Source organism: Geotrypetes seraphini, chromosome 11, assembly GCF_902459505.1.
Source record: "Geotrypetes seraphini chromosome 11, aGeoSer1.1, whole genome shotgun sequence".
Lineage (NCBI taxonomy): Eukaryota > Metazoa > Chordata > Amphibia > Gymnophiona > Dermophiidae > Geotrypetes > Geotrypetes seraphini.
Genome location: NC_047094.1, coordinates 121,690,656 through 121,716,846, shown reverse-complemented (window position 1 = coordinate 121,716,846; position 26,191 = coordinate 121,690,656). Strand labels below are relative to the sequence as shown.

At 45.2% G+C, this 26,191-nt stretch overlaps 1 protein-coding gene across 1 annotated transcript in view; it reads left to right on the top strand.

The window, feature by feature from the left end:
- Nucleotides 1-8,814: 8,814 nt before the first annotated feature.
- CCM2L (CCM2 like scaffold protein) overlaps nucleotides 8,815-26,191 on the top strand; it is a 96,470-nt gene continuing 79,093 nt past the window's right edge. Inside the window, exon 1 of the mRNA XM_033914603.1 lies at nucleotides 8,815-8,863. Coding sequence (XP_033770494.1) covers nucleotides 8,834-8,863 — 30 coding nt within the window. The 5' untranslated portion in view covers nucleotides 8,815-8,833. The remainder of the gene's footprint in view (nucleotides 8,864-26,191) is intronic.

Here is a 26,191-nt window from a genome sequence, read left to right as displayed (position 1 = left end):
ATAAAGCCCCCCAAAACCCCCAATAGCTAGGGTTTTAAATGCCAGGTACTTAACTCAGGTACCAAAGTTCAAACAATTCAGTCAGCAACTGTAAAGCACAAAACATTCCTCAAAAGAAAACAGCACATTTGCAGCCAAAAAAGAAACACAGTCATTTCAAAAAGATAATGAACCAAATTCAGCAAGCTTTAAAAACAAAACTCACAGCTCTTGTATTCAGGAATGCCTGGTAGCCAAGTCTACATCCATTTCCTGGAACTCCATTTGCTCCTCTTGGGCTGGAGCTGCAAATTCAATAAAGGAACTTGCCTCCTCTGCTTCCATAAAGTCTGGCAGATTACCCTGGCTTAGACTGGGAAGCTGCTCCTTGGGGAGAGGCTTGTTCCTATCCCTAGTCAAATTTGCAGCCTTTTCAGGAGTACAGCCTTGCTCTAGCTTGTGGCTCTCTTGAGCTCCCCCGGTGGACCTAAAGAAAATTACAGGGCCCACAGTCAGGCAGGGAGCCTGCTTGGTCACAGTGTACGGCAACCACCAACTTCTTTCAATGTCTAAGAAGACTCCTATTAATGGCTGATCATTTCAGAAATGCCTTTAAAACTTTATCACTGAGTGTTTGTACTACTGCAGCTCGTGATGAACTTGCTATTGCACCAATTTCCGCCATCTTATCTTTCATTTCTGCCACAGCAGTCTTTGCTTGAGACGCTGCTATGTTTCTCTCGTGTGGGTTGCGGATTCAACACTTTCAAAATTCTGTTTTCCATTGTGTCACTCATGCTTTGCAAAGATAATTTACCCATTTAATGCAGCGCCAAGATACAGTACCATTAACATTTTCTCGGTGAAGGATCCCTAGCCAGCTACTATAGCTGGGTCACGGTGTATATGAAGAAACTCCGTTTTAGATCAGTGGGTAGTAAAACTAAAAACAGCAACCTGAGACTCCATATTATTGCTCTGAGATATCACAGTACTGTATGCAGGCCTGTTCTTTGTATCTGTCTTGTACCAGTCATGACCAGGGGGCAACAGGATGCTGCTGTTAGCTAGCTTTGATGTATAGACTATAGGATGGATTTATGGCTTTGTTTTTCTCTCTGCTCTTACCTTTTTGGCCAGAGCTGGTTATATTAGTTTGGACCGGATAGGACCCTATATAACCTTTGTGTCCGAGACTCTCGGGGTCCTCTGTTTTATACAGCTAGTTCTGTTCAGAGGTCTAGCATATATGCTTATAATAAAAGCCTTTTTTTTTACATCTCCTCAGTCTCTGGCTCAAGTCTCTGTACTATTGACGGAGGGCCTTATCCTAAAAGGCACCTTCACTCGGTACAGCCAATACTTGTGGCCTTCAAGCAGTAACACACTATAATTTTTCTTTTATTATATTTTTATTATATGTAAAACTGCTTTGATATTTGATAAGGTGGTATATCAAATTTTTAATAAACCTGAAACCTGAGACGAATCTGAAGGAAGTCCATAAGATTCTGGAGCTGATAAAGTAGGCTCACATTCAGAATCAGAGTGTCCATGAGAAAGATCAGTCTCATAAGGTTCAGGTGACCTATGGGAATGGCGAGAAGAACTTCCTTGATGTCAGTACAGATTCAATGAGGAAGATGAAGAGGAACAATGTGAAGATCTTTGATATCTGGAGGCATAGGAGTGAGAGCAACGATGCTTCAATGAAGAACTTTGATGTTTTGATGGAGAACCTCAGTGCTTTGATGGTGATCTTTGACATTTAGATGCAAATCAATGATGCCTCAAAGAGAAGGAATGGTGCCTCGATGGAGAGCGTCATTATCTACTGGAGGAGCACTGATAGGAAGCAGAGCAGCATGCCGGTGTAGACCTGGAATCAGAACCCTGAGGCCTTGAAATGCTATGCTTAGGCTGGGCTGGTACCGAGGGAGTTGATGCAAGCACCGGTGTTGAGTGAACATAAGACAAGATCGACTTACTCTACGTCCAGTGGTTGCTAAACTCCTTCATTTCCCTCAGGCACTACAGCTACTCACCACAGCCAGAAACCACTCAGGCATTCTCATTGACAGAAGAAAGGTCCTAATTGTGCCTGACCTTGCTAAGACGACCGCACGGAAAAGAAAATTGTTTCTACCTATGAGGCCTAGTCTCAAGTCCATGGGAGCACGTTTCGGCCTACAATATCCTGCGAGAATGAAGATCACTCTAAACAACTCGACAAAAGTCTTCGACTCTCTGGAACTTCTGCAGCTTAAATTCCATGGCATAGTAACCTGAATAGAAACGTGCCTGTCTACTATGGTTTGTCTGCCTCAAGTTGCAATATTTTGGCATTGGAACTGCATGATTATCCCCAGCTCTGCACACACTACCACCTTGTTGTATGAGCAGACTTCTTAATACCATCATCCATCTCATTAAGCTCTTTTTGATTTTTCAGTATATTGTACTTTGATTAATATTACTAGATTAATACTGACTGATGTTGACTTTTCTCTTTTAATATAAATTTTTCACTATACTCTTTTGTTTTCATCAATCTCCCCTGCTTTCTCTTTCACCTCACTTTCTACCATGAATATGTTTACTCCCTGCATTTCAAATCTCCTGATCGTCTGAACTGGCTGTGTAACCTTTCTTATCTTTTATTCCCACTTACATGCGACATGTTTTACTTATTTATCTGTCAATACCAGCTGAATACTCTCACTCATATATCTCTCCTTTCCCGACTCTTTCATAGAAACATAGAAATAGACGGCAGATAAGGGCCACGGCCCATCTAGTCTGCCCATCCCAATGACCCTCCCCTACCTTTCTCTGTGAATAGATCCCATGTGTCTATCCCATTTGGTCTTAAAATCAGGCACGCTGCTGGCCTCAATCACCTGAAGTGGAAGACTATTCCAGTGATCAACCACCCTTTCAGTGAAAAAGAATTTCCTGGTGTCCCCGTGCAGTTTCCCGCCCCTGATTTTCCACGGATGCCCCCTTGTTGCCGCAGGACCCTTGAAAAGGAAGATATCTTCTTCCACCTCAATCTCTCTCTGTCTCGTGCTAATATCTATTAACATAAGGACATAAGCAATGCCTCCACTGGGTCAGACCCGAGGTCCATCGTGCCCAGCAGTCCGCTCACGCGGCGGCCCAACAGGTCCAGGACCTGCGCAGTAGCCCCCTATCTATACCCCTCTATCCCTTTCTTCAGCAGGAAATTGTCCAATCCCAATCCTTTCTTGAACTCTAGTACCGTACTCTGTCCTATTACGTCCTCTGGAAGTGCATTCCAGGTGTCCACCACACGCTGGGTAAAGAAAAACTTCCTAGCATTTGTTTTGAATCTATCCCCTTTCAATTTTTCCGAATGCCCTCTTGTTCTTATATGTTTTGAAAGTTTGAAGAATCTATCCCTATCTACTTTCTCTATGCCCTTCATGATCTTGTAGGTCTCTATCATGTCTCCTCTGAGTCTCCGCTTTTCCAGGGAGAAGAGCCCCAGCCTCTCCAATCTTTCAGTGTATGAAAGGTTTTAATCATTTGTGTCGCTCTCCTCTGGACCCTCTCAAGTATTGCCATATCCTTCTTAAGGTACGGTGACCAATACTGAACACAGTACTCCAGGTGCGGGCGCACCATTGCCCGATACAACGGCAGGATGACTTCTTTTGTTCTGATCGTAATACCCTTCTTAATAATACCCAACATTCTGTTTGCCTTCTTCGCGGCTTCTGCGCATTGTGCCGTTGACTTCATTGTTGTATCCACCAGTACACCCAAATCTCTTTCAAGGTTACTTCCCTCTAATACTAATCCCCCCATTTGGTAGCTGAACATTGGGTTCTTTCTCCCTATATGCATGACCTTGCATTTCCCTACATTGAAGTTCATCTGCCATTTATTCGCCCACTCCTCCAGTTTGTTTAGGTCCCTTTGTAGGTCCTCACACTCTTCCGTAGTTCTAACCCTTCTACAGAGTTTAGTGTCATCCGCAAATTTTATAACTTCACATTTCATCACCGTTTCCAGGTCATTAATAAATACATTGAACAGCAGCGGTCCGAGTACAGACCCCTGCGGAACTCCACTCGTGACCTTCCTCTAACCCGAGTAGTGACCCTTTACTTCAACCCTCTGTCTTCTGCCTGCCAACCAGTGTTTGACCCATCTGTGTACATCCCCTTCCACCCCGTGGTTCCACAGCTTCCTAAGTAGCTGCTCATGGGGTACCTTGTCAAAGGCCTTTTGGAAGTCAAGGTAAATGATGTCTACGGGTTCCCCTTTGTCCAACTGGCTGTTCACCCCCTCAAAGAAGTGCAGTAAGTTTGTTTGGCACTATCTTCCCTTGCAGAAGCCATGTTGGCTCGCTTTCATCAGCCCATTTTTTTCGATGTGCTCACAGATGCTGTCCATCTTGCCTGGAACCAATGTCAAACTTACCGGCCTATAGTTTCCCGAGTCTCCTCTTGACCCTTTTTTAAAGATAGGTGTAACATTTGCTATCTTCCAGTCCTCTAGGATCTCTCCAGTTTTCAAGGATAGGTTGCAAATTCATTGGAGTATTCCCACTATCTCATTTCTTAGTTCTTTTAGTACCCTAGGGTGGATTCCGTCCGGGCCTGGTGATTTGTTGCTTTTCAATCTATCTATCTGTTGGAGGACATCCTCATGGCTCACCTCTATTGTTGACAGTTTTTCTTCTTGATCACCATGGAAGATCACGTCGGGTTCTGGTACACTGGATGTGTCCTCGCTTGTAAAGACTGACGAGAAGAATTTGTTTAACCTGTCGGCTACCTCTTTTTGCTCCTTTATCACTCCCTTTTTGTCTCCATCATCCAACGGTCCTACTTCCTCCCTCGCCGGTTTCTTCCCCTTAACATATCTGAAGAATGATTTGAAGTTTTTCGCCTCCCTGGCCAGCTTCTCTTCGTATTCTCTTTTCGCTCTCCTAACCACTTGATGACATTCTCTTTGGCGTTTCCTGTGTTCATTACAGTTTTCCCCAGTTTGGTCCTTTTTCCATTTCCGGAATGATTTTTTCTTGTCTCCTATTGCTTTCTTCACCTCATTGTTTATCCATGCGGGGTCTTCTGTTTGGTTTTTTTTGCACCCTTTTCTAAATCTGGGGATGTACATATGTTGTGCTTCTTGCACTGTGCCCTTGAGGCTTGCTCTACAGTTTCTGTTTTCCTTGAGCTGTTTCTGAGTTTTTTCCTTACCATTGCTCTCATAGCATCATAGTTCCCTTTCTTGACGTTGAACGTCATCACTGTGGTTCTCTTTCCTTTTGCTGTACCTACTCCTAATTTGTACTGGATCATGTTGTGATCGCTGTTTCCTAGTGGTCCTACTACTTCCACTTCTTTTGCAGGTCCCCCTATTCCGTTGAGGATTAGGTCAAGAGTGGCATTTCCTCTTGTTGGTTCCTTGACAAGCTGATCCATAAAGCAGTCCCTCACAGCCTCTAAGAATTCTGTTTCCCTCGCACAGTTTGAGTTTCCAATATTCCAATTTATCCCGGGGTAGTTAAAATCTCCTATTACTGTCACGTTCCTGTTGTTGCCTTCCCACCTCAATTCTGCTGCCAGATCTTTGTCGTTTGCTTCCGTTTGTCCAAGTGGACGATAGTATAGACCCAATCTTATGTTAAGGCCACTTTTTCCCGGTAATTTAACCCATAATGACTCCAATCCTTCCACCTTTGGTTCTATATCCACTCCGGACGAGGGAATGGTGTCTTTTATGTATAGTGCTATTCCTCCACCCTTCTTGTGGGTCCTGTCTCTTCTATAGAGTTTGTACCCTGGCAGTACTACGTCCCATTGGTTATCCTCGTTCCACCATGTTTCCGTGATTCCAATGATGTCTAGGTCTTCTTTTTTGGCTATGGCTTCTAATTCTCCCATTTTGGACTTTAGGCTCCTTGCATTTGCGTACAAGCAATTTAAGTCCCGGTCTTTTCTATTCTCTGCTGGTTTTACATGTGTTTTGCTCCTCTTGCCATCCCCTATTTGGGCTGCCAGTCCCTCATTTCTGTTCCTTTCTTCCTCATTTTTTGGTGTATCTTTTTCGACTGCAACCTGATTTCTTGATCTCTCCTGTTCCTCTAATTTTATCTGTTTTATCCCAGCTGACAGATCCTGGACCACCTTTGAGCACGTATCTGAATCCCTGGTCCTCAATCTCTGCCTCAAATTGAAATCCTGTAATTGCTCCTTGGACCTCCTACCTATATGAAAACATTCCCGCTCCGGCTATCTCTTCTATCACTAATCTCATAAACGCCGCCCTTCAGTCGGGCTATTTCTCCCCAGAAATGGGTCATATCGCCTTGACCCCACTATTGAAAAAATCTGACCCTCCATACCATCCAGCTATCGCCCAATAGCAAATATCCTTCTCCTAACCAAGATGCTAGAGTCCATCATTTCTACCCAACTCTCATCATACTTAGAGAGATTCTCTATTCTTCTACCCTATCAATATGGCTTCCGTCCTAACTTCAGCACCGAATCCCTACTGTCTTCCCTGATTTCAAGGGTTCAACAACTTCACTCTCTAAACAAGTTCGCCGTCTTCCTTCAATTTGACCTTTCCGCTGCTTTCGACGTTGTCCACCATGATATTCTTGTTTTCCAACTCTCTGAGATATGCATCAACTTCACAGTCCTATAATGGTTCTCTAAATTCCTCCGCTCTCGTTCTTACATTGTTAACATGAATGACACCTCATCCTCCCCCTGGAAACCGAATTATGGAGTCCCGCAAGGCTCTCCACTATCTCCTATCCTTTTCAATATCTATATGTCCTCCCTAAAACTCATCCACCTATCCCCCCTTGAAACAATTTACACTTATGCAGACGACATCCTTGTCCTCCTCGAGGCTGATTCGAACCTCACCGACCTGTCTAAGAACATATCCTCTTGTATAATGAACCTACAATCCTGGGCCCACATTGTGCAAATGAAATTGAATGAGACCAAAACAAGACTTCTTTGGCTTGGCCCAAAACTAGACCACCTACCCACCTCCATCCCACTACCCTCTGGCTCCTCTCTGCAGCTTGAGTTCTTGAGCAAAGTCTTGGGCGTCATCATTGATTCCACATTGTCCTTCAATGACCACCTCCAATCCTTGGTAAAAAAATGCTTTTTCAGCCTTCACATGCTGAGGAAAGTTAGATCCTGCTTCCATCAAAAACATTTTACCCTCCTTGTCCAATCCATCATCCTTTCCAGATTGGACTATCGCAACTCTATCTACCTAAGCCTAACTAAGAAAAACCTCCACAGACTCCAACGGATTCAGAATGCCGCGGCCAAGCTCATCTTCGCTAAAAGTAAATTTGACCATGTCTCCCCGCTCCTGGCCAAGCTCCACTATAATAATCCACCGATAATCGCCAGGGTCCACTATAAATGCACCTGTTTAGCTTTCAAATCCTACACGGTATCCTCCCTCCCTTTATCCCTCTTTCTTGGAATTCCTTAAACCCTAATACCACCAGACCCTCCCACAAATTAAAACTATCCTTCCCCTCGCTAAAAGGCATTTCCCACACAGGAAAGCTAGGGACCTCCCTCCACTTCCAAATCACCGAGCTCTGGAACAACCTTACCTCCCCTCTTCGGAACTTGAGCTCTGTCCAAGTTTTCCACAAACATCTGAAAACCTGGCTTTTCTCAAAAAATGTAAGTCTCCCTCCAACTTAGGAATCAAGGAAACTCTTATACCTTGGCATCCCAAGTCCTCTAAATTTTCTTCACACTTCTACCTCTAACCCTCTGTTGTAGTTCCTTCCTATTTCTCCTACTGTAAACCGCGCCGAGCTCTACGAACGTGGAGATGATGCGGTATACAAACCTAAGGATTAGATTAGTTTCAAAGGTTTATGTACCATACTTAGCTTTAAGTGTAAGGTGCTAGGCCATTTAAAAAATTTGTTGATTTTGTGCACCTAAATTTAGGTGTTGTAAATTACAAAATTTATACAGTAAAAATGTAAGCACTGTAAAAGAGGAAAATCAGTGAATAAGGAATGAAGTTGGGAGCTCAAAACTTTTGATTAAAGCACTTAAAGTTAAAGTTAAGTGCATAAGAACATAAGAATTGCCACTGCTGGGTCAGATCAGTGGTCCATCGTGCCCAGCAGTCCACTCCCGTGGCAGCCCCCAAGTCAAATACCAGAGCCCTAACTGAGATCAACTCTACCTGCGAACGTTCTGGTTTAGCAGGAACTTGTCCAACCTTGTCTTGAATCCCTGGAGGGTATTTTCCCCTATAACAACCTCCGGAAGAGCGTTCCAGTTTTCCACCACTCTCTGGGTGAATATCTTCCTTACGTTTGTACGGAATCTATCCCCTTTTAACTTTAGAGAGTGTCCTCTCGTTCTTCCTACCTTGGAGAGTTTGAACAACCTGTCTTTATCTACATTCAGTATCTTGAATGTTTCTATCATGTCCCCTCTCAGTCTCCTCTTTTCGAGGGAGAAGAAGCCCAGTTTCTCTAATCTCTCACTGTAAGGCATATATAAGAAACATGTTTTATTCCTAGCTTAAGCACTCAGCTCATTTTGAATACTGTACTGAGCTCTGTAGGATGGCTCAGTCAGCTTTAATTCTTATACCTTGACTGGGAAACACAGCCTGTTTTATTAACCATTCAGCTAGTTATTATCCAGTCCAGAGAGACAGAAAACAGCTATTTTACATCAGTCCTGGGTTGGCCTTTGGTGGGGTTTCCTATACAGGAAAAAAAAAAAAAAAAAAGGCTGTGGTGAATAGGAAGGCATCAGGAGGGAGAGCAGCAGAACAGGAACAGACCAGGAGGAAGCAAGACATGGAGTATGAATCTAAAAAAAGAAAGAAAGTAAGTAAGAGAAAAACTGTTTTGTGGAGCTACATGGAACTAGCCTTTATTAGATAAGAACTGTTATGGTTCTCTGTAGTGTGGTACCATCTTAGTCCACTTTAAAAGTAATAACTAGAAATAAAACAAAACAAAAAGGGAAATAAAATGGTATCTGATTATTAGTTGTTGAAGGCCAGATCCTTTGTCCATGTCAGAACAACATGAGCAAAAGATGTAAAATATCAGACTATATAAATGAATCATAAAAACATTTCAGTTTTTCTTATCAGCAAAGACTTCTTTTGTAAATCTGACCTTTGATGTAATGCAAGTATGGAAAGTGTATCTCCTTTAATGTTTATTGAAATCCGTCCTCTTTAATGATCAGTGGTGTGCCAGGAAAAGGGAAACCGGAGGGCCTGATTCATTTATCCTTTTTTCCCCATAGACCAGGGGTGTCAAAGTCCCTCCTCGAGGGCCGCAATCCAGTCGGGTTTTCAGGATTTCCCCAATGAATATGCAGGAGATCTATTTGTATGCACTGCTTTCATTGTATGCAAATAGATCTCATGCATATTCATTGGGGAAATCCTAAAAACCCGACTGGATTGCGGCCCTCCAGGAGGGACTTTGACACCCCTGCCATAGACAGTCGGGCAATTTATATGTATTAACTGCCTTTATGAAGAGGTACAGCTTGACATAAAATTTAAGTTTTGTTAACAGCATAGCAACAGTAAAATGATCAGACATTAAAATAAATATAATTGTGTATTGAAAGCTTCTATACTGCTGATGATGACTGGGGGAGTCAATTCAGAGCGCAGTAGTGGAGTAGTAAGGGTGAGTGGCACCTTTCCCTTGCGCTCTTCCCCACCCTCCTGCTGCACGTATGCCCTCTTCCCGTTTTAAATTTTCTGGCATTGAGTAGCATGCCCACATCAGTGTTGGCTCACCCTTTGAAGTCACTTCCTAGGCTTTGGGTCACAGAAGTGTTGGCAGAGAGAAAGGGCCAATGCCAACGCGGGAAGCAACCTCGCACCGGGGAAGTAAAAAAGGTATGGGGGAAGGCAAAGGGCGGGGAGTGGAGAGGAAGAGGGGTGCTGCACTCTTAAAAAGACTACGCCCAGGGCAGACTGCCCCCCCACACACCCCTTACTACACCACTGTCAGAGCAGTTTATATGAGCTTCTGTAATGGTGTTGCAATATAGAGTTTGCGTTTCCTGGGATGGTTTCAATACAGACATTAAACCTTAATCAATTCTTGTGCTTTTGTAAAGGTGTTACAAAACAGAGTTAGCATTTTCTGAGTTGGTTCTCAATACAGCCCTTTTAAACCATAATCAATCTTCTTATTTCCGCCTATAATATATAATCAATCTACCTGCTTATACATACCTATATAAAATATATCATACTAGTCTTTAAGCCTGTTACATTAACGGGTGCTAGAATAGATGTGTGTGTCTGTCTTTCTTTCTTTCTCTCTCTCCCCTTGGCCGCTGTCTGTCTGTCTATGTTTATTTGTTTTTCTCTCCTTGGACGCTGCCTGAATGTCTTCCTTTCTGTCTGTCTCAATGGCCCCCTGCGTGTCATTCTTTGTGTCTGTGTCCTTGTGTCATACCCACGCCCCCCCCCCAGAGCTAAGCTGTCTGCTTCCAGCATACCCCTTCCCCCAAAGCAGCCCCCTTTCCCTCTCCCTGACCCCTTTGTCTTCCCCCTCCCCCCCCCGAGCAAAGCTGTCTACCCCCCAGCACACCTCTCCAACTAAAGCATCCCCCTGTACCTGCAGCACTGGCACGACACCCTTCAGCCAATCGTGAGTGCTCAGAGCGCGACAGGGAGCGGGGCCTGCAGCTTCTTTGGCGTCGGTGAGGAAGGAGAGGTTGGCCCAACTCTCCACTATCTGTACTCAGCACAACCCTCCCACCAGAACAGCCCCCTTTCCTGCCTGCTCCATGGCCCTTCTTTTTCCTCTTCCCCTCCCGTCAGTCACCGCTGCCATTCCTATTTAAAACGGCCTGCTGAGGTTCGCGGCCGGCTGTAGTGAACCTCGCAGGCCGCTGTTCACCTCAGTAGCATGTTCCCTCTGACGCGATCGCGTCAGAGGGAACGTGCTACCACGTGGAGAGCGGCCTGCGAGGTTCGCTACAGCCGGCTGCGAACCTCAGCAGGCCGTTTTAAATAGGAATGGCAGCGGTGACTGGAGGGAGGGGAAGAACAGGAGTGGTAGCGGTTGTTGCGGGAGGGGGTGAGTCGGCGATGTGCAGGCCGCTGTGAACAGGAGTGGCAGCGGCGGCAGGAACATGAGCCCTCCTCCCGCCATCCGCTGCCAGAGCCGCTCCTGTCGCCCGATGCAGCTAACTGGCGCATACGCCTCAAGCCATGGCCAAGGCTGGGGACTCGCGCATGCGCACTCCTGCGGCCACAGACCTACACCGCACAGAACACGCAAATAGGAGTGCGCATGCGCGGCTAGCTCTTTATTATATAGGATATTTATTCATATTATACCTTCTTATACAGACACATAAATATATACATACATATTTAGGGCTCATTTTACAAAGATGTGGTAGCGGTTTTAGTAGTTGCTACCACCTCCTTTTAAGCAGGCAGTAATTTTTCGGCTAGCGCATGCTAATCCGGTATGTGCGCTAAAAACGCTAGCGCACCTTTGTAAAAGGAGCCCTTGTATCATGTACTGAGGGGTGCCCAATAGGTCGATCGCGATCGACCGGTAGTTCGCCAAGGCAAAGTGAGTCAATCATCCAGGGCTCACTTTGCCTTGGCGACCTATCGAGCTGATCAGTCTTCCTCTCCCCAACGTCAATTCTGCCGTCGGAAAGGAAGTTCGGGCCAGCCAATTGCTGCCTGGCTGGGTGGAACTTCCTCTCCGAAGGCAGAATTGACGTTAGGGAGAGGAATGCTGGTCGGCCCTAAGCAGGGAGAGCATGGGGCGGCGGCGGCTTTGGGGCCTGTTATCTATTGGTGGCGGTTTGGGTCCTGTTCCCCGATGGTAGCGGCAGTGGCAGTGGCTTGGGGAAGGGCAGGGAGAAAGAAAGAAAGGGGGCAGGCAGGGAGACAGAAGGAAAGAAGAGAAACAGAAAAAAAGAAAGGGAACATGAAGAGAGAAAGAAAGAAAAGTCAGGGAGAGAGGAAGAAAAAGTTGGGGGAGGGAATGAGATGTGGAGGAGAGGAAGCATACAGGCTGAAAGAAAGATTGGATGCACAGTCAGAAGAAGAAAATGCAACCAGAGACTCATTAAATCACCAGACAAGGTAGGAAAAATGATTTTATTTTAAATTTAGTGATCAAAATATGTCTGAATTTATATCTGCTGTCTATATTTTACAATATGATACAAACACCAAGTGCAAATTGAAATAGTAGTAGAATGAACACAGTACATCAGGGGTACCCACACTTTTTTGACTCGCGAGCTACTTTTAAAATGACCAAGTCAAAATGATCTACCAAGAATAAAATTTTAAAAAAACACAACGCACACTGTACGCATAGAATTGTTAATTATCATTCCTATTCCGGGGTTTTTTCAAAGAGGTCAAAGCAGATGACGCTTTGCACTATCACCTCAGTAACAACCATACAAAAATAGACAACTACCCACCCCCTCCCTTTTTACTAAACCACAATAGCAGTTTTTAGCGCAGGGAGCTGCGCTGAATGCCTAGCGCTGCTCTTGACGCTCATAGGCTCCCTGCGCTAAAAACCACTATTGCGGTTTAGTAAAAGGGGACCATAATCTATGTTCATCTTGGAAGTACTAACTTCCTGATAAATCTGGTTATCTGTGCTATGATTATCTTTTCCCCTGTTCCTACTGTGTTTATTCTATAGATGTTCTTAGCGGGGACTAGTCAATTATCTCCTCTTTGTTGTATTATTGACTACTAGACTTTAAGCCCATTACATTAACTGGTGCTAGAATAGATGTGTGTGTCTGTCTTTCTTTCTTTCTCTCTCTCTCTCCTTGGCCGTTTTCTGTCTGTCTGTCTTTCTTTCTTTCCTTCTTTCTTTCTCTCTCTTTCCTCAGCTGTCTACCACAACCCCTCCCCCCCTGTCCAGCAGCAGCCCTTCTCCCTTCGTTTTACGTCTCCCCTGTCCTGCAGAACCCCTTCACTGCTCCCCTTGTCCAGCAGCAGCCCTTCTCCCTTCATTTTACCTCCCCCCTGTCCAGCAGCACCTCTTCCCTGTTCCCCCTGTCCAGCAGGCCTTCCCCTTCCTGTTACCTCCCCCCTGTCCAGGAGCACCTCTTCCCTGCTCCCCCTGTCCAGCAGTAGGCCTTCTCCCTTCCTGTTACCTCCCCCCTGTCCAGCAGCACCTCTTTCCTGCTCCCCCTGTCCAGCAGTAGGCCTTCTCCTTTCCCGTTACCTCCTCCCCTGTCCAGCAGCACCTCTTCCCTGCTCGCCCTGTCCAGCAGTAGGCCTTCTCCCTTCCTGCTCCCCCTGTCCAGCATACGGCTTCCTGGTCTCTTCTGGCCCACCGGCACAAACTGCTGCCACCGCTGCTGCTCTTCCAGGTATTGCTGGGCAAAGCTCGCGCTGCAATTTCCTCTGCTATCTCCTTCTCTTTCAACAGTATTTCCTTCTGTTGCTGCTTTCACCGTTCCTTCTCGTTGCGTCTGCCCTCCTCTTCAAAGCAGCCTGCTGAGGTTTCTCCAGGCGGCTGTAGCGAACCTCGCAGGCTGCTCTACACCTCGGTAGCACGTTCCCTCTGACATGAACCTCAGCAGGCTGCTTTGAAGAGGAGCAGCAGTGGCGGCAGCGGTTGGTGAGTAAGGGCGGGAGGAGGAAGTCACCGACGTGTTCCCTGCCTCCGTGTTCGAAAATGGAATTTGGCACGGAGGGACACATCATGCTGTCAGGGAATACGCCATCCTAAGTGCGCATGTGTGCTTAGGATTTTAATATAGAGGATAGTATTATAGAGGATGTTCTTCATCCCGTTCTTGAACTTTCCGGTTTCCTTTTCTAGTTTTAGCTCCTTAGGAAGGGCATTCTCCACCTTGCAGCCATCATTAAAAATATTATTTTCCTGATGGTTTTGTATTTGATTGCTTTGAAGGAGGGTATTTCCAGCAGGATGTTATGACACGGGGCTAGTGCATTTGCTGCTGTGTGGTGATGTAGTCTGTCCGCTAGATATTGTTCTGAGAGATGAATGATTTTGTGTGTCAGTAACAAGATATTGAATTTCACCCTGCTTTCAATCGGGAGCCAGTGTAGTTCTTTCAAGGGTGGCACTCAGCAGCCTCAATTTTCCTAGCAGAAATCTCGCTACGTTTTGTACTATTTGAATCTGCTTAATCATGTACTTTGGAATGCCTAACAGGGTTATTATTACGTTGGACGTTGCTTGGTGGGTGAGATAGGGTTTAAGTCCTCTGACCTAGTAGTTTGCCATATGTGTTTTTTACGATGTACTGGATCTATATTGTCATGTCATATGATCTTATTCTGGAATTTATCTGGACAAGGAACACTGTTAAGTAGAAATTAAGCGGGTAACATTCCCCAACCTTTTGTCTCCTTACCACCCTTTTTCATTTGTTTTGGAATTGTATTTAATCCAATTTTTTTTAGCCCTCCCTCTCAATTGCATTTTTACCTCATAATTGTTTTTAATGATGTTTGTTGGATTTTTTATTTTTTCCACTTTTAATTTTTGTAAATCGCATTGGATTTGGATATTGCGATCATATCAAATATTTTAAATAAACTTGATAAACTTGGGTTAACGGATAGCATACAGCAAAGGAAACTCTTGGTGTTCAATGCCTTTTATTATATGACAAGACTTGACACGATCATGTTTCGGCCCACATGGGCCTGCCTCAGGAGTCTGGAATCAGATTGTTGATAAGATCGCTATCCTTCTAAGTCGATATTTTAAAAACATGAAAAATGGCTCTGGGAGCCTGCACGGCGATTCTAGCAAAAAGCCTTGCTGTAATTTTGTATACACAATTTCCTCCAAAAAAAATGAAAAAGTGTAAGATTTTAAGGTATTCCTTATTTTCTCTGTGAAGAAGTTGCTGAATTCTTTGCTGGTTAGCGAGTTTTTATTTGTTATTTCTTTCTGTTTTTTCTCCATTAATCCATATACTACCTGGGTTTTTGTGGAGTTTCCAGCTTTGAGAATCTTTTTGAGAGGAAATATTTCCTTTCTTTTCTTGATGTAAATTCTGTTGACTAGTCCAGGTTTTCTTAGCTTCTTTGTCTTTATCTGATATCTTCCGAGTTTTCTCTCTTTTTAGTTTCATGATTTCTTCTGAGGGGGTGAACCCATCCTTTCTTTTGTTTGGTTTTCGTAATTTTAATGGGGCTACATCCTCTAGCCTCATCCCAGTATCTCACCTGTTCTGTGAGATATGTGATCTTGGTTATTTTGATTTCCTTGAGGTGTGTCTCCAGGCTGTTCTTGAATTTGGTGCTGTCTATGAATCCTCTCCCCATTCTTGGTCTTGTTCCATTGGTATTTGATTGTTTTCTATTTTCTGGTTAAAGCTAACTAAGTGGTGGTTTGTCCATGGCACTTTCCTAGTGGAGGGTTTGCAGTCTCCTATATCCTCCTCTTGCAGAACAGTACATCTAAGATGTGTCCTTTAGTGTGGGTTTGTCCTTTCACTGTTTGGTGTAATCCTAGTCCCTCCAGTTGTTGGACTACCTGTTGGTTTTTTGGCATGTTGAGTCATCAACATGTAGATTGAAGTCTCTGCATACCCAGAATGAGGAGAATTTTAGGTTAGTTTCTGTGATGAAGTTCACAATGTTTTTCCAAAAAAAATGAAAAACGAGAGAATAATAAATTTCACTAAATTCTCAAAAAATTCAGTCACCCAAGAGAATTCAAATGAATTAAATACATTACAGAAATAAATATGTGCTCAGTGACATGAACATACATAAATGCAGCTGGAAGGCTGAAAAAATGTTCAACTTTTTACATCATAGCACAAGCCCTCCCTACCTCTAACATGAGAATATCTAAAACATCAAAAACATCAAAAAGGTAACAATTTACTTATCTCGAGCAGTCTTGACAATGCTGTAATATTCCAATCAGGGAGGCGCTGAAATATTAAAGTGCCATGATGAGCTTCATCAGCTGGAAAAACAATTAGTGATGTGTTCCCTTATATCCAAAAATTCATGATATAATCCAAAATCAAAAAAGTGAAGATAAAAATACCAGTCTATACAAAATTTCCAAAATTTAAATAATCCATGAATGTGCAAACAATGCAAGCTTTGTTCTGCTTTCTTACAATGTTTTGCCACTCTTCTATATCTAGATCAGGGATGGTGTATAACACCATTATGCCCATTGTGTTTGAGTTTCCTATTCAAAGGACTAGACATTCTGCTCCTGTAGGTTGGGTGATTTTCATTTGCTGGAAACCCAGGTTGGATTTGTGTATTACTGCTACCATGATGTGATAGTCTGATGGGCTTGCCTCACTTATTATGATCCCACTGTTTTCTGTGAGCCAGGATTATGTTATCGCTAGGAAATCCAGTGTGTTTTCCTCTATTAGGTCTGAATTCTGGATTTCTTTCTTCTTCATAGATCTAGGCCTGGATTCTATAAACGGTATCCCGATTGTAGGCAGCAGTAGGCGTCCTACTGCTTTCTAACCAGCCAATCGGGACGCATGTTTTTTTTTAAAAAACAGCTTCTGAGGTAGGCCGCCTACAATTGAGGCACCTCCGGGAGCATAAGGAGGCACGCAAGCCCACCTAAACTTACCTAAGGCTAGGCGCAAGCGTGGTTTCACCCGGAAGTAGCCTTAGGCGAACCTAGGTGGCCTACATTGAAAGTAGACGCGGCTGTTAAGCTTATTGCGGCAAGGGATCTACCTGTCGCATAAGTTTAGCGGCCACGACTGTGGCCACCAGTCCCTCCACCCCACCGAATGAATGCAGCAGGAGGGATGCCCAATCCCTCCTGCCCAGAACACTCCCATTCCCCCAAACAAATGCGGCAGGAGGGTGCCCAATTCCTCCTGCTAGAACACCCCCACCCCCACTCTGATGATCACCAGCAGGAGGGTGCCCAATCCCTCCTACCAGAACACCCCCCCTGATGATCGCTGGCAGGAGGGTGTCCAACTCCCTCATGCCGGAACATCCCACACCCCTCCCCCGCTGATCTCTGGCAGGAGGGTGCACAATCCCATCTGCCGGAACACCCCCCCACCCTCACCCCCCACCCCCGAACGAAACTGGCAGGAGGGTACCTAATCCTTCCTGCCAGAACCCCCCACCGTAGAAATTGCAACACTGCCAAAAAAACCCAGACACAGACCCCCCCACCCCTCCTAAACCTCCGTGTGTGGAGGGTGTGTGGTGGTGTCACAATTTCTATGGTGGAGCGGTTTCCGGCAGGAGGGATTAGGCACCCTCCTGCCGGCAATTATCGAGTGGGTTCCGGCAAGAGGGCTTGGACACCCTCCTGCCAGCGATCATTGGAGAGGGGGTGTTCTGGCAGGAGGGACTGGCAGGGCAGGATTAATTCTTTGAGGGCCCCTAGGCACACAAGTACACTGGGGCCCATAGCCCTGCCCTTGCCCCGCCCCCATTTATTTACCTATTTTATTTACTTCTTTATTTCCACTTGCATTTCTTTTATTATAAAATTCAAAACAAACAACAAAGATTACAGTGTACAGTTTTAGTTCTATGCAATCCCCAAACATCTCTGAACAAATCCCCCCTTCTTTTCCTTCCCATCTACTTCCCAGGACTTTAACTCTGAACCCTTTCCATACGTATATAAAAGTGTTCAAATGCATTGTAAAGCAGTAATACTATCCAAAACATAAGTCTACACTTCCCCCTCCGTATTCGTGGGGGTTAGGGGCAGAGCCGGCCCGCAAATATTGAATATTTGCAAATAACTTTTGGGCTGGCTTTGACCCACTCCCGCCTCCCTCAGAGCATCCCAGACTTTGCCTGGTGGTCTAGCGGGCTTTCGGGGCAGGAGCGATCTTCCTACGCTCTTGCCCCATGCAGATCACTCATAGCAAATGAATGCTGTGAGTTCCCGTAGTCTCTTGAGACTACAATGGGAACTCACGGCAGCCATTTGCTATGAGTGCTCTGCATGGTGCAGGAGCATAGGAAGATCGTTCCTGCCCCGAAAGCCCGCTAGACCACCAGGTAAGGTGTGGGATGCCGGGAGGAAGGTGGGAAGGAGGTGGGGAAAGTCCAGAATGCAGCTTTATTTTTTTTTTTAAATCGCGAATAACCGAATCTGTGGATACTGAAACTGCGGTCTCGGAGTGCTCACTGTATATTAATAACCAAGTTTGCAACTCCTCTCAACTGCCTCACTCTGTCATCCAACTTTAACCCATATTTAATATAATAAAATGGTAAGCCGCGCATGCGCACTTCCTATGCGTGCGCCGGTTTTCCGTGAGCTGTAGCGACCCACAGGTAGGGACGCGGCAGAGGAAATTAGGCCAGTAGAAGACCCGAAGCAGCGTTTAGTGTGCCTGAGACGCTGCTGCTCCTGCCGGGTTTGTCAGCCCTGTAGCGGTGGAGGGTCAACGGGGGTTTCAGTTGTGCTGGGTAGGGTTGGCAGGGGGGGAGGAGTCGGGTGGGGGGAGTCAGGCAAGCATCGCAGGGGTGGGGGAGGTTCAGTGGAAGGGGAATGGCAGGCAGGCTGGCATCGGAGGAGGGGTGGGGGGATTCAAAGGAAGGCAGACAGGCAGGATGGCATGGGGGGGTTCCATAAAAACATGCTGCTCAGGGGGATGGGAAGCAAGCAAGCAGGCAGGCATGGGGGTGGGGGGGTTCAGTGGAAGGGGAATGGGAGGCAGGCAGGCTGGCATCGGAAGGGGGGTGGGGGCTTCAATGGAAGGCAGACAGCCAGGATGGCATCAGGGGGATTCCATGGAAATATGCTACTCAGGGGGATGGGAGGCAGGCAGGCAGACTCGCATGGGGGGGGGTTTCGCTGGAAGGGGGATGGTAGGCAGGCAGGCTGGCATTGGAGGGGGGGTTCAATGGAAGGCAGGCATGCAGGATGGCATTGGGGGGGGTTCCATGGACATATGCTGCTCAGGGGATGGGAGGCAGGCAGGCTGGCATGGGGGGGTTTCAATGGAAGGGGGATGGGAGGCAACAGAGGGGGGTGGGGGGGTTTCAATGGAAGGCAGGCTGGCATCGGAGGGGGGGAGGAAGGAGGCACTGGGGGCACTAAGGACATAGGAAGGGGCACTAAGGACATAGGAAGGAGGCACAGGAACATTCACAGACAGAAAAAATGACAGACAGGCAGCATGCAAGGAGAGAGAGACAAATAAAAAAAAAAATACCCAGACAGACAGACATGAAGGGAAGGGGGGGGCCGACAAAGAAGAGGACTCGAGCCGCAAGGAAGAAGCTGGGCCTGCCTGCCTGTGGGGAACGCTATAAGGGAAGGGGGGGCCATGGAGCAGGCTAGACCACGGGAAGGGAAGGGAGAGGAGCCAAACGGAGCAGCCAGATTGCAGCAGGCCCAACGTGGGGGAGGGGCCGAACGGAGCAGGCCAGATCGCGGTAAGAGAAGGGAAGGGGTGGGGGAAATGCTGCAACTGCTGCACAAGGACCTGGAGGGGAAGCCAAATACCGCTGCTGCTGCACAGGGAAGTCAGGGGGGGAGGGAGGGAAATGCTTTTGCTGTTGCTGCTCCACAGGGAAGTGGGATGGAAATGCTGCTGCACAGGGAAATGGAGGCAAAGAATGACTGACAGACAGCAGGAGGGAGGGAGACAGACAGAAATGAAGAAAGACACAGGGGCAGGGAGAGGGACAGAAAGACAGACAGAAAAAGGGAGCCAAGGAGAGAGACAGATACAGCGGGAGAGAGAGAGAGAGAGACAGAAAGAAAGAAAGACAGACAGATATATATTCTAGCACCAGTTAATGTAATGGGCTTAAAGACTAGTGTATGTATAAACAACCAAATCTGTAACTCCTATGGTATGTTCCACTCCATGTATGCTAATTTGTAACAAAAGAAGGCAAGCGGTCCAAAGAATCCAACATAGAACAAACGGGACTTACTTTGCCTATACACTAATGCTAGGAGCCTAAGGGCTAAAATGGGAGAGCTGGAAATCCTAGCCAGCAAAAAGGGCCTAGACATAATTGGAGTCATAGAAGATCGGCAGACAATAAGAAGATTCAAATCAGGTTTATTCAAGGTGCTCCCAGGAACCATGCCTGATGCATTTTGCCAAACGTGGCTGGTCAATACTAACAGAAAACCATGTCTTTCATACACACAGGATACAGAACCACCCTCACCCAGTATGGAATAAGTAATCACAAACTACCCCCCCCCCTCTTTTTTTACAAAAGCACGGAAGAGGTTTTTAGCACTGGCTGGTGGGCTGAATGTTCTGCACTGTTCTGACGATCATAGGAATTCTATGACCATCGGAGCAGTGCAGAGCATTCAGCATGCTGGCTTGTGCTACAAACCGAAGGAATGGTACAGTTTAGGGGGTGAAGAAACAGTGGTGCATATCTCCCAGTACTGAACAAAATATAAAGATAGCAGCTGTAAATCTGAAAAAAAGGGAAATAACAAATCACTTTACAAATTAACAAATAAAACAAAAAAATGGAAAGTAAGATATCATCATTTTATTGGACTAATACATTTTTTTAAATTAGGTTTCAGAGGTCAAACCCTCTTTCTTTAGGTTAGTAAAGTATACTGCAGTTACAATATCCTGTCCTGACCTGAGGAAGGAGAATTTGGCCTCTAAAAGTTAGTCAAAAATGTATTAAAATTAGTCCAATAAAATGATCACCATATTTCCATTTTCTATTTATAAACATTTATCAACACAGCTACAATACTACTTTATCCTATAACAAAAAAAATTTTTTAATAGAAATATTTTTTCTACCTTTGCTTCTTGATTTTCATTTAGGCTCAATATCATCAGCTGAATTATATGTTTGAGTATTCCCATTTGCACTAGAGTTCTCCATAGTTTATTGTAATCCACACAGTGAAAAGTTTTGCTGTAGTCGATGAAGCAAAGGTTTTGGTGTTCTTTGCTCTTCGCCAATATTCATCTAACATTGGACTAGGACTCGAGCACGAGTTGATGGCACCTAACAACCTTTGTCTCCCAGTTTCTGCTTTCCTCATCTTGTCATTTTCTTCCTTCCATCCACTATCTGCCCCTTCCAGAAACTGTCTGCCAATCCCCTTCCATCTTTCCATTTCTCCTCCTGCCTTCCCCCCGACCCATTGGTCTGGCATCCATCTTCTTCCCTCTGTTCCCCCATGCTCTGGCATCTCTCTCTTCTCTATTTTCTGCTTCTGTCTAAATTAAATTCTCTATAACTATTCAGTCCTCAGTTTCTCTCTTTTCACTTTACCTACCCAGATTGCCACCCCTTCCTTCACCCCTCCACTATCTCACTAACTCTCTTCTTCCCCCCATCCAGCATATGCCCTTTTTCTTTATTCCCTCCTTCCATCCAGTATGTGTTCTCTTTCTCCACTTCCATTCAGCATTTGCTCTCCCCTCTCAACAGATATCCATCTGCCCTCTTCTCTCTCTCCCTACTCCCCACTTCTATCATCTGCCCAACTGCTCCTTTCTCTCTCTCTCTCTCTCCCCCACTCCAAGCCTCTACTCCAGGCCCACATCCCTCCCTTCCCTTCACCTTTGCACGGGTCACCACTTACTCACATTATTCTTTGGAGGGTTTGCGGCTTGTAACCCTCCCCACCACCACCTTCTCCTGTTCCTCCGAAGGTTTCCCACCTCTACTCCTCCACTTTTCCCCTCAGCTCCTTGGGGTGCTTGCAGCCCACACTCCTTTCCAGCTCCTTTCCCCACTGAGTCCAGGCCCTGCACCCCCTACAGACTCCTCAGAGGGGCTGCAGTTTGTGGTACCCTTTATGCCACCAGCTACTCCTCTTCCTCCTTTCCCACTGCGTCCAACACCTGCAGCAAACATCCTCCCCCCTGAAACTCCCTCTTCACGCATCTCAGAGTCGCTCCTCCCACAGCGCTCAACTGCTGCGGAGGCTCCTGCTTCCATCCCATAGACGTGGCGAAGAACGCTCGTACAGCCAGCAGGCAGCAAGATCAGCCACAGCACCTGCAAGCGGTGCTCAGCCCATAGCTTCCCTCTGATGCGAACTGCCCAGGTGGAAACAGGAAGCTGCGTCAGAGGGGAAGCGTTGGGCTGAGCACCGCTTGCAAGTGCTGTGGTTGATCTTGCTGTCGAAGCCAGGATGGGGCCCGATCTTGCTGTCATGGCCATTTTAAAAAAAATTGGAAAGATGATGGTGAGTGGGCCCCCCTCACAATTTCGGGCCCTAGGCATGTGCCTATTGGGCCTATCCTTTAATCTGGCCCGGGGGACTGGGCACCCTCCTAATGGCGATCATCAGGGGTGGGGAGTGTTCAGGGCAGGAGGGATTGGGCATCCCTCCTGCCGCGTTCGTTCCAGGGGGGGGACTAGCGGCTGCAGGAAGATCCCTTGTCGCAATAAGCTTTGCGGCCCCGTCTACAATAACCTAAATCTCTAACATGGATGTCGGTTACAGAACCGGGTTTATTTCAGGTGGCCTTAGGCCCGATTCTATATAGGACGCCCGTCAGCTTCTGAGACCGTACGTCCTATACAGAATCCATCTCCTAGTATTTAGTAAGCTTCCTTTCCATGGAGTTTATGTTTTTGTGTCTTCTGGTTGGTGTTTGTTTTCTGGTTCTCCTATGTGTGTTTTCTTGTGTTCTCTGTCCTCTCCTTGGTGATGTTGATCTTATTGGGCCCTTATCAAAACACATTCTGCTTGGGGAGTGTTTCTACTTTTCTACTTATGTTTGTAAGCTATAGGTGTTGTCTAGGAGGGCCCTTCTTTTGCTGTGTTTATATGCCTTTGTATATGTAATATACAAAGTAATTAAAGTTAGAGGCATACTACTAGTTAAAGCCATGCAACTTGCTCAAAATGCCGCTGCCAGTCTGGTGGTACATGTTTCACAATTTGAGTACATTATGCCTGTTTTGAAAAACCTGCATTTAAGACACTGTGCTTCATTTTTAAACTTTTGAATGTTGATGGTCCTGATTTGCTGCGGTTGTTGGTGCACTTTTACTTGCCATCACGGAGTTTACGTTCTAAAGATAAGCTTTGTCTTTTTTCTTTTTTTTTTTACTTTATTTAGTTTTTAATGCCAACAAAAAGTGCAATACAATTTATATACAAATAATGATAATCAACCAAGCACTTATAATCAATCAGTATCTATACAAAAGAAAAAAATTCCCTCCCCCATCCATCATTACCATCAGGAATAATACCAAAACAAAAGATATACCCCCCTCCCGCTCCCATTCCCCCTGGATGTGTGGGTGAAAAACAACAGAAAATAAAAATAAAGGACAACTATAGCAAATCTACAAAAGACGTCAATGGACCCCAAACTAATTTGAATATCTTATTATGCCCCAGCATGTTAGCATTCATTTTCTCATAAAAATAGACCAGGACAGAAACAATTGAGAAAAGGCTGCATTTATGTATTTTTTTTCTTTTCTGGTTTTAACACACTTTCAGTAGGAATTCTGAGCTAATGGTTAATGGGCCAGCTCCCCTATTGTCATGGTAACAGCTGATAAGCCCCTTGCAGCCCCTCTGATAAAGCCAAGGGGGGGGGGGGGAGGTGGAGGTGTGTTTAAACATGTCTGAACATGTCCCGGCCCCTTACTGTTGTCTTAACAATCTGAAAGAAACAAAAACAACTGTCACCTAACAGGGGTCTGTTAAAAAGGCAGTTTTAAGACCTATTTTTTTTATTTAGAGCTAAGCTGTCAGAGCTGAATGGAACATGAAAGAATCTTTATTGAAGCAAATTTATTATGATCCATACGCGGCAGGAAGCTATGGAGGCATTAACCCTCTACTTCAAGCGGCTAAAAAGAGCGATATTACAGTCCGGAGAAAAGACGTAGTGGACTGGGTCACCGGTCAAAACGCACACAATTTACACAGACCGGCTAGAATCCATTTTAAAAGAAATACTGGTCTCCATACCTTAAGAAGGATAAAATTCTGTTGGAGAGGGTGCAGAGGCGAGCCACGAAACTAGTCAAAGGCATGGAGAATTTAAGCTACAAGGAACGCCTCAGAAAACTGGGACTGTTCATCCTCGAAAAGAGAAGACTGCGTGGGGATCTGATAGAGACTTTTAAAATATTAAAGGGATTTGATCAAATTGACCAGGAAGCAGCATTACTGACATTTTCAGATGTGACGCGGACAAGAGGTCATAGCCTGAAACTGAATGGCAGCAGGTTCAGGACAAATGTCAGGAAGTTCTGTTTCACACAAAGAGTGGTGGGCGCTTGGAATGCTCTCCCGGAGGAGGTGGTGGCAGAAAATACTGTGCTGGGTTTCAAACGCAAGTTGGATGCACACCTTCTTGCAGATCATATTGAGGGATACGGGAAATCCGGGTCTCCAACAAGGAGCACCTAAATGGGCCTCCGCGTGTGCGGATCGCCGGACTAGATGGACCTTGGTCTTATCCGGTGAAGGCATTTCTTATGTTCTTATTATTTTCTCAGTTGCTTGTATAGATTTATATGACAACATTAAATCATGGTTTTCATATAATGCTCTTGTATGCGTTGTGAATAACTTTAATGGGGTAGTTTTTTCTTCACTGTTACTTTTTGCTTTTTGTACTCTTCAGCTGTAGAACATAACCTTCGATATTTCAAAAATTTGATATATGGGTAGGTTCTTTAAGTGCGGTGGATGATAACTATCATAGAAGGTGTTCTTATCTGTTTCTTTCTTATGCACTGTTGTAAAAATCTCCATTTCTAACTTTATCAGTGTGATATCTAGAAAAGTTATTTTGGCTGTATCACATTGCATTACAAACCGAATACTGTATTTGGATGACAACTGTTTAGCCATTTTAAGAATTCTTCTAAGCGCATTTGGTTACTTTTCTATATGAAGAAGGCATCCACAGATGCTGAAACTAGTATCCTAATTGGGACCTTTTGTTTTTAAAGACTCTACACAATAATAAAGTAACAGTTTTGTTGGCTTTTGACAACTACCTAGACAAATTCAACCTACTGCATACTAACCAATCTGGTTTCAGATCCGGCTTCAGCACCTAAACTATCTACATTCCCTTCTCAGTCAAGGCTCCAATGCCTTGATTCTTCAACTGGATCTAAGCAGTGCCTTTGACCTAGTTGACCACTCCATCTTACTGAACTGTCTGGAATCAATAGGCATCTCAGGAAACACTCATACTTGGTTCCGGGGATTTCTCGAACTCAGATCCTATCAAGTACTCAAGGAAGACAAATTCTCCTTCAGCTGGAATAACAACTGTGGACTTCCCCAGGGCTCCCCGCTGTCACCGACCCTTTTCAACATCTACCTCATCTCATTGGGACACCTACTACAGAGCCTAAATCTCACCTTCCACGTTTACGCTGACGATATCACCGTCGTACTTCCACTATCCGATATCTCGCCGAATTTCATTATTTTCCTATCCAATATCCTAAACCAAATAGAACTTTGGATGAAGGCCTTCAAACTCAAACTGAACACAGAAAAAACTAAATTTTTCCTAGCCTCTCCCGAGCAGATAAAAGACAACAAGATTCACGTGAACGGCAGAGATTACGAAATTGCTCAATCTATAAAAATACTAGGGGTTACCCTTGACAGACATCTAACACTAGAAAAACATAGAGATCTAATGTTCAAAAAATGTATCTCTACTCTATGGAAACTCTGCACCATCTAAAAATTCTTTGACGAATCATCCTTTCGACTACTAGTATAAGCCTCCATCCTGAATACTCTGGACTACTGCAACATCATATTTCTGGGAGCTTACAAAAAGTCACTTCACAAGTTAAGATTAATCCAAAACACCGCAGTCCGACTCATCTTCGGACTAAAAAAAATGGGAACATATCACCCCATACCTCCAAATACTTCACTGGCTGCCAGTAGAATCCAGAATACTTTTCAAGTTTGCCTGCATCAGCTTCAAAGCTATCTTCGGGATGCTACCAACCTACCTAGCTTCCCAATTCTTCACCAACTGCCCGAATAAGTCCTCTCGCAGAGCAAATCTCTTTATCTACCCATCTCTGAAATCATGTCACTACAAGAAGTACCTAGACAGAATGCTATCATTCCAGGCAGCTAAACTGAACACATGGCTAGCAAAACCAATTCTCGAGGCCACATCATACACTGACTTCAGAAAATCATTGAAGACCCGTCTTTTCAACGCCATCTAGTTTT